Genomic DNA, 16571 nt, shown 5'->3' with positions numbered 1-16571 from the left:
AGTATGCCAACATTCTCCGTCTTATTTCCATTTTTACTTTAAAACCAGGACAAGACTACTGGGAGAAAAGATAGGGAAACAGCGGTATTACAACGGAACCAGATAATACTTCACATGCGTCTTTCTCTAAAAATACTCACTCTCTCACACACACTCATACATGTATACAAACATTTACAAATATATATATAAGAATCATGGCCACGCCCCGCCAATAGAAGATATGATGGTCATTTCCTGTTGCAGGAAGACATGGGCTGCTTTAATAAGAGCATTAGACTGTCCCTGAGGATGTGATTTAACAAGCAGAGACAGAGACCTAGACAACCGCCTGTCCTCTTCTGCTGGCCAATCACAGAAGCCGTCGTCCTTAAAACAATAGTTTACATAAGAAAGAAAAATGTATATACCCTCATGTCAGTCAAATGTTCCACAAAAGGATGTGTTTTAAAGTTTAAGTTGCAATGCCTGTCAAAAGGACAGAAAGAGACAATTGTGCATTGCATTTCACATCTTCTTGTGTCAAGAACAGACCAGAAATTTAAGTTTTTCACAAAAAACACACAAACAAAGGTCCCCTTCACTTTCAGATGTTACTGTAGCTCTCCAAACTCATCTGCACATGAGAATATTCAAGCTTGGTGTCTCTGGTTGCATCAGGTTTTACAACAATGACATGAAACACTAAACGCAACACGTTAAGTTAGAAAATGCAGAAATGAAAATGAGATCAGAAGGGAAGATTGACTTGCATCTGTTCCCCCACACAAAGCTGTCATATGACTTTGAAGACTTGATATTCATCACACAAGTCATATGCATAATATTTATGTTTTTGTGGTACTTTTTGAACTTTCGTTGCATGGAAAAGTGCAGCAAGGACATTTTTAGTTGTTAACTATCCCTTTAATAACTCAAAATGTAATCACATTATATAAATGGTGTGTGTAAACGCCTTGCGAACGAATGTAAATAAAATAAATAAAAGCAGCTCAACATGAGGGAAGATATATGGCAACATCATCTGAAGCCTGGAGCGTTTAGCATCAGATCAAACTGATAGCACATGTTGAGATCTGTTTCTGTGGTCCTCAACATATGAACACACACTGAGACCAGATTCACACCAGTTTCACCTTAAATTATGAATTTTATACAAATGTGCACAAACAGTTAAAAATAAAGTATCTATTTTGGGGGAAAAGATTGTGTCTCAAAAACTGTTAATGGTTGTTTTTAACTGGTAACCGTTTGCTAAAAAAGTAAGATCTGTAAGATCTCTCTTTAAAACAGTTGACACTTGCTTTGATATTTTGTAATACTACAACATATAACATTTTTAAGTGTGACTTAAGTGTTTAAATACTTGAATCACTGTCCATTTACACTTTGGTGGATGCATTGCCTTACATGGCTAAAATTAAATGTCTTACAATGTATGTTTTTATTATTAATCAAACAGATCACTAAAATAATGTACTGGAATTTCTGACTGTCTAGGACATATTATTTATGTTATTGTCATGAGCTTGGTTTGTTCTCTCTCTCTCTCTCTCTCTCTCTCTCTCTCTCTCTCCTTCCCTCTCGCTTTGGCCCTGCCTGTCTTTTCCCACCTGTTCATTATTGTAATTAGCGCTCGCTCTGCTTCTCTGTTACACCTGTTCTCACTTTGTTCTCATTACCTTCTCTCTACTTCTAGCGTTTGTTCCCCTTGTTCTTTGTCGGATTATTTCGTGTGTATGTGAGTCTTGCCTGTGTGATATGTTGTCTCGATGAAGAATTACCTTTCATTGTCTTGTCTAGTCTAGAGGAGTTGTGCTCGTCTTGTGTGCTTTCTCTGCCTGTCATCCTGCTGCTGGAGGTCTTCTCTCTGCGTCTTTGAGGCCACTACAAGGACTGTGTTACTGCCATGTGGATATCCAGCTCTGCTCTCTACTTCTAAGACAGGAATCTTCTGTGTTTTGCTGACCATCTTTATACTGTTCTATTTGAGTTCATTCCAGTTCTGTGACATTGCTCGACAGACTGCCTATGTTATTTCTTCATTAAAGACTATTGCAAGAACTTGCCTTTGCACTTGGATCCTCCGTTTCTTCTAACAGAATAATCCGACCAGAATGGATCCAGCGAAGGAAGACCCTTTCCGTTCGGCGGTCGAGTTGCAGGGGGCCATGCTCGGTAGACATGAGGAGGAGTTGTCTGCCTCCAGACACGTTGTGGAGAGTTTAGCGGCTCAAGTGTCTGATTTATCTACCCAACTTCTCCATCTTCGTCATGAGTCGTCGTCATCACAGAATCGTCTTCATTCCCCTGAACCAAGAATAAATAATCCTCCTTGCTACGCGGGTGAGCCCACTGAATGTAGAGCATTTTTAACACAATGCGAGGTGGTTTTTTCTCTCCAGCCTCAGACTTATGCGGAGGATCGCGCTCGGATCGCCTATGTGGTCTCTTTGCTGACTGGGCGTGCACGCGATTGGGGAACGGCCGCTTGGGAGGCACAGGCTTCCTGCTGTGGTCGCTACGATTTGTTCAAGGAGGAGATGATCAAGATCTTCGACCGTTCTGTGTACGGACGCGAAGCCTCGCGCCTTCTTGCTGTGCTGCACCAGGGGGAGAGATCTGTTGCAGATTTCGCCATCGAGTTCCGGACTCTGGCCACCACCTGTGAGTGGAACGAACCTGCGTTAGTTGCTCGCTTCCTGGAGGGACTTAACATCGAACTAAGGGAGGAGATTTATGCTCGTGAATCGCCGGCTCAGCTTGATCCGTTAGTGGAGCTAGCTATTCGCCTGGACAAGTGCTTCGAGCAGCGGCGGCGCGTCCGAGGTTCCTTTTCCAGACAGCGAGAGGCCCCGCCTCCAGCCTTTGATTCGTCTGCTCTCAGACCTGAGCCCGAACCCATGCAGCTGGGTGGCATTCGCCTCTCTCCTACTGAGCGGCAGCGACGTATTCAGAATCGCCTCTGTCTGTATTGTGGTGCGGCTGGCCACTTTGCCTCTTCGTGTCAGTTAAAAGCCAGTACTGGCGAGCGCAACTGTCCTCTCCTCACCGCCCAAGACTCGTTCCACCTTTCCTGCTGTTCTTCGTTGGGCCGGCTCTTCCGTCTCTTGCTCGGCACTCATCGACTCTGGAGCGGAGGGGAATTTCATCGACGAGAAATGGGCTCGCGAGAATCACATCCCTCTAGTGGACTTAAAGGACACTACTACTGTCTTTGCCCTGGACGGCAGGGTGCTTTCTACTGTTCTCCGTGTCACCATCCCGGTGAGTCTTACAGTCTCAGGGAATCATCAAGAGACAATTTCGTTTTATATTTTTCAGTCCCCTTTTACCCCGATTGTTTTAGGCCATCCGTGGCTTACCCAACATAACCCGCAGATTAACTGGGACAAGGGCACTATTCTTTCTTGGAGTCTTGCTTGTCATGTTAATTGTTTGGTGTCTGCTGTTCCTGCTGTCTCTTCTGTCTCTGTGTTTCAGGATGAGCCTGGTGATTTGTCTGGAGTTCCGGAGGAATACCTCGATCTGCGAGCGGTGTTCAGCCGTTCCCGGGCCACATCTCTGCCTCCTCATCGACCGTACGATTGCAGTATCGATCTCCTTCCGGGCACTATGCCACCTCGCGGAAGGCTATATTCCCTCTCTGCGCCCGAACGTGAGGCTCTTGAGAAGTATCTCACTGAGTCTCTCAACGCTGGGATCATTGTCCCGTCCTCCTCTCCCGCCGGGGCGGGGTTCTTCTTCGTTAAGAAGAAGGATGGCTCTTTGCGTCCCTGCATAGATTATCGGGGGCTGAACGACATAACGGTCAAGAATCGGTATCCGTTGCCCCTTATGTCGTCAGCCTTCGAGATCTTGCAGGGCGCAAAGATCTTCACGAAGTTGGATCTGCGCAACGCGTACCATCTTGTGCGTATAAAGGAGGGAGACGAGTGGAAGACTGCGTTCAATACGCCGGTTGGGCACTTTGAATACCGTGTTTTACCGTTCGGTCTGGTCAACGCTCCCGCCGTGTTTCAAGCCTTGGTTAATGATGTCCTGCGGGACATGATTAACGTATTTGCGTTTGTTTATCTGGACGATATTTTAATTTTTTCACCCTCTCTCCAGGTGCACCGTCAACAGGTGCGTCGCGTACTGCAACGTTTGCTTGAGAATCGCCTTTTTGTTAAAGCTGAGAAGTGCATGTTCCACTCTCGATCGGTAACTTTCCTCGGTTCTGTTGTATCGGCAGAGGGCATCAGCATGGACCCCGACAAGGTTCGTGCGGTCATAGAATGGCCCGTTCCGGACTCTCGCATTGCACTCCAACGTTTTTTGGGCTTTGCTAATTTCTACCGTCGGTTTATCCGAAATTTTAGCCAGGTTGCCGCTCCGCTGACAGCACTCACCTCGACCAGGTCTCATTTTACCTGGTCCGAGGTGGCCCAGAACGCATTCGATCACCTCAAAGGGTTGTTCACCTCCGCTCCCATTTTAATTACTCCAGATCCCACAAGACAGTTCATCGTCGAGGTCGATGCTTCTGACGTAGGGGTGGGGGCTATACTTTCCCAACGCTCCTCGCGGGATGACAAGGTTCATCCATGTGCCTTTTTTTCGCATCGCCTCACTCCCGCGGAGCGCAATTATGATGTCGGTAACAGGGAACTTTTGGCGATCCGTTTAGCTCTGGGGGAGTGGCGCCACTGGTTGGAGGGGGCCAGTGTTCCCTTCATTGTTTGGACCGATCATCGTAATTTAGAGTACATTCGTTCCGCTAAGAGGTTGAACGCTCGACAAGCTCGCTGGGCGCTATTCTTTGGTCGGTTCGAGTTCTCCATCTCCTACCGACCCGGCTCAAAGAATGGTAAGCCTGATGCTCTCTCACGTCAGTTCGGCTCGTCTGAGGGGGCTTCCTCCAAGGAGGGTATCCTACCACACCATTGTGTGGTCGGGGCTGCCGTCTGGGGAGTCGAGCAGACTGTGAAGAGAGCTCTTTCGCACATCACGAGATCTCCTCGAGCTCCTGAGGGAGCTTTGTTTGTTCCCGAAGCCGCTCGCTCTGCCATTCTACGGTGGGGTCATTCCTCCAAATTAGCCGTCCATCCCGGGGTAAGGGGCACGCTGGCCATCATTCGCCAAAGATTTTGGTGGCCTACTAGAGAGCGCGACATTCGTCGTTTTGTTGCTTCATGTCCTGTCTGCGCCCAGACTAAGTAGAGTAACTCTCCACCTGCGGGTTTCCTTAGACCACTTCCTATTCCTTCTCGTCCGTGGTCGCACATCGCTCTAGACTTTGTAACGGGTCTTCCGCCGTCTGCGGGGAACACGGTAATTTTGACAGTGGTAGATCGATTTTCTAAGGCGGCTCATTTTATTCCGCTTCCCAAGTTACCGTCCGCTAGAGAAACTGCACAAGCGATGGTCGATCACGTTTTTAAGATCCATGGGCTTCCGTCAGACGTCGTTTCGGATAGGGGGCCTCAGTTTGCCTCCCAGTTCTGGGGGGAGTTCTGTCGACTGATTGGGGCATCCCCCAGTCTGTCGTCAGGGTTCCATCCCCAGACCAATGGGCAAGCTGAGCGTACCAACCAGATTCTTGGTCGCATGTTGCGTAGTCTGACTTCTCAGTGTCCTGCTTCCTGGTGCGACCAACTTTCCTGGGCTGAGTACGCTCACAATTCGCTACCGTCGTCCGCCACGGGATTATCCCCATTCCACGCTTGCCTCGGTTACCAGCCCCCGTTATTCACTTCCCAGGAGACCGAGTCCTCCGTGCCTTCAGTGCAAGCGTTCATTCAGAGGTGTAGACGCACCTGGAGGAGGGTGAGATCTGCTTTGTGTCGTACCAGAGCGCGTACACGACGGGCCGCTAATCGACGCCGGGTTAGGGCTCCCAGATACGTTTGTGGTCAGAAGGTGTGGCTTTCCACTCAGAACTTGCCACTTAAGGTTAGTTCCCGCAAACTCATGCCCCGTTTCATTGGGCCTTTTTGTATTGTTAAAGTTCTCAGCCCGGTAGCTGTTAAGCTCAGATTGTCTCGCCAGTTGCGTCGGGTACATCCCGTATTTCATGTATCTTGTATCAAGCCAGTCATTCGCACTCCCACCCGTCCCACCCTTCCCCCTCCTCCCCTTGAAGAGGGGTCTTCCATTTACAGGGTACGAAGGCTGCTTGATGTTCGTCCTCGGGGGCGGGGCCACCAGTTTTTGGTAGATTGGGAGGGGTACGGTCCTGAGGAGAGGCGGTGGATCCCGGCCCGGGACGTCCTGGACCGCTCGCTCATCGACGATTTCTACCGTTCTCGTCAGTCTCCTTCCTCGGGAGCGCCTGGAGGCGCTCGTTGAGGGAGGGGTACTGTCATGAGCTGGGTTTGTTCTCTCTCTCTCTCTCTCTCTCTCTCCTTCCCTCTCGCTTTGGCCCTGCCTGTCTTTTCCCACCTGTTCATTATTGTAATTAGCGCTCGCTCTGCTTCTCTGTTACACCTGTTCTCACTTTGTTCTCATTACCTTCTCTCTACTTCTAGCGTTTGTTCCCCTTGTTCTTTGTCGGATTATTTCGTGTGTACGTGAGTCTTGCCTGTGTGATATGTTGTCTCGATGAAGAATTACCTTTCATTGTCTTGTCTAGTCTAGAGGAGTTGTGCTCGTCTTGTGTGCTTTCTCTGCCTGTCATCCTGCTGCTGGAGGTCTTCTCTCTGCGTCTTTGAGGCCACTACAAGGACTGTGTTACTGCCATGTGGATATCCAGCTCTGCTCTCTACTTCTAAGACAGGAATCTTCTGTGTTTTGCTGACCATCTTTATACTGTTCTATTTGAGTTCATTCCAGTTCTGTGACATTGCTCGACAGACTGCCTATGTTATTTCTTCATTAAAGACTATTGCAAGAACTTGCCTTTGCACTTGGATCCTCCGTTTCTTCTAACAGTTATTTACTTGAATAATAACAAGAAATATGAAAACACATTCAATTTTGTATATGCAATCCAAGTTTAAAATGTATGCATAAGTGTTTTAACTTCTGCAGTTTTTATTGTCATCAAAGTTTGTTTGGCTATTTAATAATAATAATCATATTTTTTACTTGAGTTCTGTATCGTTATCAAACATGAAAAAGCTTGATTCCAAAAGACTAATGACTGGAAATAGCAGAAGTATGTTCACTTGTAAGTTCAAAACATATTTGTAAAATAGAAAATTAGACTATAAAAATGTGAAATAAATACAAAATCAATTTCTGAATAGCCACAATTATGTGAAAACGTATGTGGTTTTCATGTTTTATTATGAGTCATTGTTCGTGTCTAAATGTTCAACCACCCACTATATAAGCACAAAATGTTCTTCTAAACAGACAAAAGTATGTATGTTTTGGACTGACTTTGTTTTACTGTAAACATAACATCCATAAAAATGTAATTCTAGGCAATGTGCCATGTACAGTCTCTATTATGACATGCCGAGATCAAATCCAAACACTGTGTGCTTATTTTGTAGATCAGCATCATATTATATGAGGTGAGCCCTGGACACAGACAGCCCGTGGCTTCAGCTCATGTACGGCTTTAAAGGTAGATTATGTATGATGTTTTATGTTAAAATACATTATCGTTTGCAAAATATGCAGACTTTTTTTTAAATTCTGCTTGGTGCCGCTAGTGTCACAGAAACTATACACCACGTACATACATCTTTAATTCATCAGCTGTCAATCGCCATCTTTTACCGCAGTGTTTTAGGCCACAGAGTCCCTTGACGTACCGCTGATCTCCGTTCCACTGCTAGCAGACACGCATCACTTTCTTCACAGAATTTATACTCCAACAGAGACTCAACATTAGAGAATATAGATGACATTCAGCATTACAGCAGTCTGGAGTCTCAAGTGTCTCTTTAATTAACTCTGACCGCTCTGTGCTCTAAACCAATCACAGTCAACCGATCAATTTACATGAATCCCTCAAGTTCGTTCGACTTCAGAATGTGTAAAGCTGAAATTAGACTTAATGAGTCTACAGCCGTTCAAAGACTTTTCAGTGTCTTGAACCAGGATAATGGCTGATCTTACAGGAATACACTGAAGTATTTCTGGATCAGCCTCAACATACCATATCTATGGCTTGCTGCTGACGGCCACGGACCATAAATAAGACTCATATACCAGTTATGAACAGGACACCATTAAATCCCGACAGAAGTCAAGTAGGCCGTCGTCAAACAATTTTTGAATGCCAAGTGCCACCAAAAACTATGATCCCCTTGCGAGATAGCAAAATATGAATGCAGGTATGTTTATACCGTACAAAACAATAATTAATATGATATTATAAAAACAACATGTTGACTTTATTATCTTTGTACAAAAATAAATGTATAACAAATGACCTGGAATATTTACTTTGTACTAAGTTGACTGTGTATCTTGTTAAAGATGCTCTATTTAATTCGACGTCTTTATCTTGTTTTGTTGGTAAATAAACGCTTCAGTAAGACAGTGATACTGGTCTCATCCCGGCTTGCTCTAATATTGTTGTCAGATTCAAATGTGAAGTGCAAAAAGAGACAAGAGGGGGTGAAAATGAATTTGAGACTAAACAACTGAAACAAGTGTTGCCGAAGCCATACTGTGTATAGTAATCATCAGTCACACATGCTTTTCATAAACCCGGAATATTCCTTTTAATCAGCCTTACAATCCAAGAACTGTCTCCATGCGTAATCTACTGTCAGATTAGTGTTTCACATGCCGATGATAGCTTACTTGGGACTCTTCAAGGGTTCTCTCAGTGGGAAAAAGATATAACATATGCCCTCATTTTATAACATCTTCCCAATTTCCATATGGTTTCTGAGCCTGCAGGAACAGGAATGCATGTCATAAACCAAGGTCTACACAATCTCATGTGCTTCATTTTTAAAACTCTTTTCCCAACATCGATAAGATATTCTATCATTTATGACCCAACGATTCTACACCATCGACAGGCTTTTTCAGTGTTGTACGGTATGGTACGCTGTAACACATCTTCTGAAAGTGTACAGCATCTCTGGATCCAAAAACAAGTCAAGAAAAAAGATCTGTGAAAACCAGAAGGATAGAAGTTCTTTTAAGCACAAGCGAGCAACAGCAAACAATATAATAATAATAATAATAATAATAATAAACTGCCTAACGTTACAGGATGAAATATCGACCCAGAAGAGCTATAGGACTGTGAAGCTTTGGGGGTGTTGATGGATCTTCTCCATCTGTGTTTTGAATCTTTCAGAATCTGATCCGGACATAGTCTTTGACAAAAATTTGCTTTTTGTTTAAAGGGACAATGTGTAGTTTTTTAGGTATTTTATTATCTAAAATCAATATTTTTATTCATAAATATGTCCTCAATGGTGTACAAATACCTCCGCCAATTATCTGACTTATCCTCGTAAACGAAGAATTTATTATCTTTATATACATGTGACGGGTAGGTCCACGGAGGCTTCCATGTCGTTCCGCCATCTTGCAAAACTATATTAGCAGAGAGGGTCAAAAGTACTAGGCCAACGCGTTTCCATAACGCGTTTTCGTTCAGAGCCCGCATCACATGATGGAAGGAGCAGAAACGGAGGAGCAGAGCAGTGAGAGGCCTTTCACGGCCCCGGCAAGTTTAAAATGCTGCATTGCACCGTTATTATTCATACTGTAACATTCGTTTGTTTGTTGTCTCAAGTTGCAGTTTGTTTGAAATAACAAACCTGTTCACCCGAAGGAAAACTCGACAAAGTGCTATTAGAAGGTAAATAACAGCTACCGCAGATGCAATACGCATTTGAAAAAGCGAGGCGCTGGAGAGCACAATTCGTTTGAATGCAAAATACAATTTAACCACTAGATGGGAGAAATTCATACACAATGTCCCTTTAAAGAGGTCATGAGCTTTTGACATATAAGAGTTCATCACACTATAAGAATATCCTGTAAGTTTCAGAACTGAAAACTTCCTTGTTAGTCCAAAAACAGCTTTTATTGTAACCAAGCCCAGATAACGGCTGTGGGATGAGTCTAAGATCGGCGAAAGACCGCCTCTGCAGAAGAAGATCAACGCCTACTTCATCACTGTAATTTTGGCTCCACCCACTGGCGTGTTAGTGAGATGACGAGAGAAGAGCGATACAGGATTACTGGGGACTGTGGTTATTTATTTTCAACAATGTGAATGTGTCAGTTGAGCATTATTTATTTGTATTCAGTACATTTCACTGTGGATATTTTTGATTAAATCTGAGACCTGGATCACTCCTCCATAGGCTTCTTCAGGGATTGACACTTGCCAGCCCCGAAAAGTCATTAAAGACATCGTTAAAATAGTCCAAGTGACTACAGTGGCTCAATCTTAAGTTCATCAAGCAACGAGAATACTTTTTGTGCCCAAAAAACAACAAAAATAACTTTATTTCAACTATTGATTTCCTTCTCTGTGGGCCTCGAGTGAGTTCACTAGTGTGATAGCGTAGTTTTTCTGTATTGTACGTCACACGCATCACACATGACCAGCGTCGGCCAAGAGTGAGCCTACGTGTGACGTAGCTCTACGCAATCATACTAAGTTAACTGACTCGAGGCTAACAGAGAAGGAAATAAATAGTTGAAATAAAGTTGTTATTTTGTTTGTTTTTGCGCATAAAAAGTATTCTCGTTGCTTGATAAACTTAAGATTGAGCCACTGTAGTCACTTGGACTATTTTAACAATGTCTTTAATGACTTTTTGGGGCTGGCAAGTTTCAATCCCTTAGAAGCCTTTGGAGGAGTGATCCAGCTCTCAGATTTCATCAAAAATATCTTAATTTGTGTTTCGGAGATGAACGAAGGTCTTACGGGGTTGGAACAACATGAGGGAGAGTAAATACCGACAGAATTTTAATTTTTGGGTGAACTATCCCTTTAACCTTCAGAGCTGTAATAGTAAAAGCATGCTAAAAGTTTTCAAGAGAGTTCTAAATGCAAAGATGTCAGCCAATCACAGCAGTGGGCGTTTACACTGAAGTCTCACAGCAGCCAATCACAGCAGTGGGCGTTTACACTGAAGTCTCACAGCAGCCAATCACAGCAGTGGGCGTTTACACTGAAGACTCACAGCAGCCAATCACAGCAGCGGGCGTTTACACTGAAATCTCACAGCAGCCAATCACAGCAGCCGGTGTTTACACTGAAGACTCACAGCAGCCAATCACAGCAGTGGGCGTTTACACTGAAGACTCACAGCAGCCAATCACAGCAGTGGGCGTTTACACTGAAGACTCACAGCAGCCAATCACAGCAGCGGGCGTTTACACAGAAGACTCACAGCAGCCAATCACAGCAGTGGGTGTTTACACTTAAGTCTCACACAGACACGCCCCTTCAAACAGAGCATTCAAATCAGGCTAAAATCAGGGTAAGAAAAATGCCTTTTATTTCTAAATTATGATGAAAAAAACATACTAACATTATAAATGCACACCAGGAAACATTATAAAATAATAAAGAAAATGCAGTTCATAACCCATTTAATTTTAAAAAAAATTTAATGAAACTTACCCACATTCAAGAGTTGATTAAAAAAAAAGAATGATGCAGAATCATGCAACAATATATTCTGGTGGCCAAAAAAGTTTGTGAATATTATCAAAAATGCTGGCATTGGCTGGCAACTTTTAGAAGACGCTGGCGGGGAAAGAGTTAAATTTGGAGTAGTTGCACAGTAGTTGCACAGCCTCTGAAACCAGCGGACACATGCAGACACTTTTCACTATTTAATCAATACCATCAAGTCCTTGCCAGTGGCCATGTTTAGCATCTTCATTCATTTAGGAAATGTCATATTATCAAAGAGTGTTATACTCAAACACATTTTACCACATTTAATTCTGCAGATTTCCCCCCCAAAAGCAGTGCAGAAAATATGAAACACTTTGCATTTCCCCTCTGGGTCTGTTGATGACATGTTTAAACACACACAAACCTGATGACTGTTAGTCTGACATATTCCATATCCCAAACATCTCCAGCTGAACGACTGCTGCCTACATCATCATGGCATGAATGCCACCTGCGACGTCCCACCGCTGTGTAACTCTCTCAAAACAAGCATTCCTGCATGCAAAACCACCGGGCCACCATCATAGCGACTGGATTGATGCATTAATATTACCTACACATCAATATACCCCTCAGACAGATCTCACAGAGACAGACAGACAGGGCGAGACAGACGTGTGTGTGTTGCCTGCAGCAGCTGACAGATGCACAGATCCACTTACCATCCCGCAGAATGCTGATCAGCCAAACCACCTCAGCACAAGATGAATGAATCCTCACACACACACACACACACACACACATGCAGAGGCTTAGCAGCAGCTGCAGAAGGAGAACGAGAGTGAGCGCATGAAGGCCAGAGAGACCGAATGTGCCCGGCACAATGGAGTTCAGGAAATACCAGCTGGAGATGCAGATAAACGGAGGATATGAAGGCAGCGGACGGAGCTGAGGGAGGCGTCTCCACGGGGAAAGAAAATAAGACCTTCTGTGAGGAAAACCCAGCAGAACATCTCAAAATCCACTTTAATTCACTAATATAGATAGTGAGAAAAAAAATCCACCATGCATATCTATATATCTACTGAGAGCCATGTCAACCGATTACTTTAAAATAAATATAAATGTATAAAAGAAATGAAAATGCAGGCTTTTTTTCTAAATTACACACACTAATGTGCTATTTCTCAGTCCAGTAAGATTTTATCTGATTTTATTTAACTTCCAGTAGTAAGGAACGAAACAATCGTCAGTCGTGAAATACTGCGGGAAACACTTGTCAAGTCACGTCAGAAAGGAATGATTTATGTCAGCATGTGTTGACATGCAGGCAAATGTCTAGCAAAGTTAATGTGCTGTAATGAAAGTGCTTTGAAAATATGACACCAGGCTATTTCCATGTTTTACATTTGATACTGCTGATACCTTAGATTCTCTGGAAATCGGGCTGTACCCATTTAAGTATTTAACTTCATAGAGAGCCGATGGTGGACACATCCAGTTAGCATCTGTCTCTGATACAACACGACTTCTAATGTGAGTCTGAAGCAATCATAGTCTACAGGAGGGGTTTCCAAACCTGCTCCTGTCCTGCAGAGTTCAGCTCCGGCTTGCCTCAACACTCCTGCCTGCAGTTTCTAGTAAGACCTTGATTATGTGTTCAGGTGTGTTAACTGGGGCTGGAGCTGAACTCTGTAGGACAGTGGCCCTCCAGGAGCAGGACTGGGTCCCCTGTTCTACAGGCTCCAGTCGGCAAAGATGATCCAAAACATTTCTTGGCACTGAAAGGGCTGGCCACAGACTCATGAAAGTCTCACAAACCCATGGAATGTTTTACGAGCACAGATTTCTTTATTATGTTGAAGAATTTTCTATTCAAAAAGGAAGTTGGGGCAGGACATATTGAAGGACTTGTCTTTTATAATAGCTTATCCATTGGCCCAGCACAACATTTGCTGTTTGCTATTGGTAATCGGAGACGGGTGCTTTAAGAGGAAGAAAAACTCTTATTAAAGCTGAGCATTTGATTGGACAAAAATGTGTGAACTATACAGCATGAGCAGGAGATGATGGCCTGGATACTTTGTCCACATTCCTGTATAACACTGTGCATTTGAAATCCATATATCTGCTAAAAGTTTATTATACACAAAACTACAGATATGGACTAACCTCTCTGATTTCATGAGGTCTTTAATACTCTTATTCAAAACACATGACACACTCGGGTTGTTTACTGAACTCATGTAACTCAAGTACACACTTCCATATTTCAGCAACTAGCCTACTTGAAGCTCTTTTCTTGGGAACAGTCTTGATTAAATGCTGTTCATCGCTGCCAAACGCAATTAATATGACGCCAACCAGAGATCACAGTCGGGATATGGAAAGAGCATTTAAAAGGACATTTGAGCAACCAACAGAGCATTAACCTTCTGTAGGGCCAACTGCCGAGTGACATTTCACAAGCAGCGGCATCACACTGCTGGATAATTACAGGTGAAGAGATCCATGTTCATTAGCTTATAGACTACATCTATGTCACCATTACAAACAAGCATTTAGAAACTTGATCTATAGATTTTCTTGAAGTAATTGAGAGAGATTTGTGTCTAAACTCAGTGTGACAATGCTAGGGTTTTATGAGTTGTTGCCAGGCTGGTAGTATGAGGTTGCAGGGGTCTTTTAGTTGTTCCATGTTGGTTCTCACTGGCTCAAGTCAAAAGCTCAGAGCTCACAGTCTGTAATTCTCTGGACTCTAGATACTTGGGTCAGTGACAATCGTGAACTATACTTGGGGTTTTGGTCTTTGAAACCATAATAATGAGAAAGAGGATAAAATAGCAATAGAAAGCGTTATGCTTGCTTTAGTTGCCTTCAGTTTTAACCACTCATACCTGTGGTCTACCTGTCTGTACACTTCAGAAGGGTTTAAAGTACTTAGAATCATATATTTAATTGAGATGGGAAGTTGCTGCATTGGTGACGGGGAATGTTTGGGAGAAGAGTAGGGTTACATGAGAATGAACTGAGTTAATAATTAATGTAATGATGGTGGAACAGGAATAGACATTTGAATTAAAATCATGAGCTGCTTGAATGTAATCTACAAGCAAGAGCTGCTCTTTTGAGTAGTTGGCTAAATTTCACATCAATACTAAGGCCTATTTCAGGGGGCCAATTTATCTGTCACATGAAACTTATTGTACTACTACTAAAAAACAAATCCTGCAAATAGATTTTTTGTAGGCAATTCACTATAATCAAATGAACTTCCCGAGAGCTGTAGAGAGTAAAGAGCTGATGTTGTGTGACGCATCAGGGATAGTGGAGGAAGGTTTCTTCTGAATATGGAGAAATGGGAAGATGAGATGATGATTGGAAGTGAGAGTGCATGAGATAAAAACAGTAATCGGACACATGTGTGATGTGGGAAGTGTTCACTCATGAGAGCTGTGGGAGGAAGTGAACAGATCACAATACCAGACACCTATGAGGATGTAGGACTGCACCATCAACACAGCAGACTAGCAAGGTTTCAGCAAAGCTGTGGATCACATCTTCATCCGAGTGAAAACAAACACATTTTACAGAGGACGGTCTTGAGAAGAGAGTGTCTTGGTTTATGTCTTCCTCAAAGTAGCACTTCCATGACCAATTGTACATTAGTTTTGTACAATTATTAAATACTCAATGCCCATTTGGCAAATCTTAAAAATGTCACATTTGATTCGATGTGTTACGTGCCGTTTCTTTGTAATTGTGAAATTTATTAGCAATTTTTGAGTGAAAATAGTTTCTACATACATTCTCTATTCTAAATAGATTCATTCTGTGCACGTTTCAAAACTGCAAATATAGTAGTCAACATTTGAAGTGGATCAAAACCTTTCAACAAAGTTATACATGAATTTTGAACAACAACCATTCGTTGATGAACTTTTTTGATCAACTGTCCAGATGTTGATAACTGTATATTGGTTTCATGCAAGTTCTGTTAGTTTTGAGAAGTACGACATTGTCAGTTTCTGACTCAAGCAATGGCATGGGTTTGGTGTACTACTATCAGTTTGTCTGAAACAATCGGTCGCACTTTATTTTACAGTCCTGTTCCCCATGTACATACTAAGTACATATTATAGTAATTCAATAACTAGGTACTAACCCCGAACCTACCTCTAAACCAAACCTTAACCCATGTAGTTACCTTATATTACCAGTCCTTTCTAGAGTAAGTACACATTAGTGCAAGTACTGTAAAAAATAAATAGCACAAGTAAAAAAAAAAATTTAAATATATTCAAAATTCTTTTTTACATAGCATATTTAAAAACACAGGCAAACTCCTGACCAGCTGCAAATACTGCAAGACTTTTCTTTCAAGAATTTTGATACTAAAAGAATCAGTCCAGTAAAGTAAACTGAAATTCCCAATGTAACATAAACCAGCTGTAAGAGCTGTTTGAGTAAACCTCACTCCCTTGGCCTCAAGAGGAGTACTGGTGACTTACGCTAGAGACTGGGGTAGTTAGTCTCCTTGTTAGGACACCATCCTCCCACATTGGAGACGTGGGTTCGAATCACACTCGGAATGTTACAAGTAGAACCGGAAGGGTTGCAGTGGTGCCGTGACCCAGATGTGAGTGAGGTTTATCTGGGTGAGTGTAACTCCCCTGGCCTCAAAAGGCACATGCTTCAGAGACTGATGCTTTTTTTTGTATCTGCTGTTAATATTTAACCCTCTGGGGTCGACAAACGCGCCGGCGCTCGATTTTTTTCACATAGCAGGAAAATAGACTTAAAATACTCTGTCATTTTTGGTCATAGAGACTTAAGAAATATAAATACATAATCTCTTCAATGTCAATGTTCAACATTTTTTTTGTGTCCACTTACAATCGAAATAAAACATTGTGCTTTTGTAAAATGAAGAAAATAAACAGGGTGTGCTTTCTGCCTGTCTCCGTTAACTTTTTTTCTGGAGCACGTCTTAAACAAAACTCAGCGAATACTATTCACCCAA

General features: G+C 42.9%; 1 protein-coding gene across 7 annotated transcripts in view; it reads right to left on the bottom strand.

Annotated features, from left to right (window-relative positions):
• septin4b (septin 4b) overlaps nt 1-16571 on the bottom strand; it is an 85861-nt gene that overhangs the window by 36288 nt on the left and 33002 nt on the right. The window contains exon 1 of one of the 7 annotated variants that reach the window (XM_077207543.1): nt 12271-12540. The exons of 4 other annotated variants lie outside the window; for them this stretch is intronic. In XM_077207543.1, the coding sequence (XP_077063658.1) occupies nt 12271-12273 (3 nt within the window). In that variant the 5' untranslated portion in view covers nt 12274-12540. Of the gene's footprint in view, nt 1-12270; nt 12541-16571 lie in introns of those variants that run through there. 2 more of the 7 variants (XM_077207541.1, XM_077207539.1) reach the window with 2 other exon arrangements.

This window comes from Siphateles boraxobius, unplaced genomic scaffold, assembly GCF_051911475.1.
Source record: "Siphateles boraxobius isolate OS27281-9 unplaced genomic scaffold, OSU_SipBor_1 6, whole genome shotgun sequence".
Classification (NCBI taxonomy): Eukaryota; Metazoa; Chordata; class Actinopteri; order Cypriniformes; family Leuciscidae; genus Siphateles; species Siphateles boraxobius.
The sequence above is the reverse complement of the archived record's forward strand: the minus strand, read 5'-3'. Positions and strand labels throughout refer to the sequence as shown.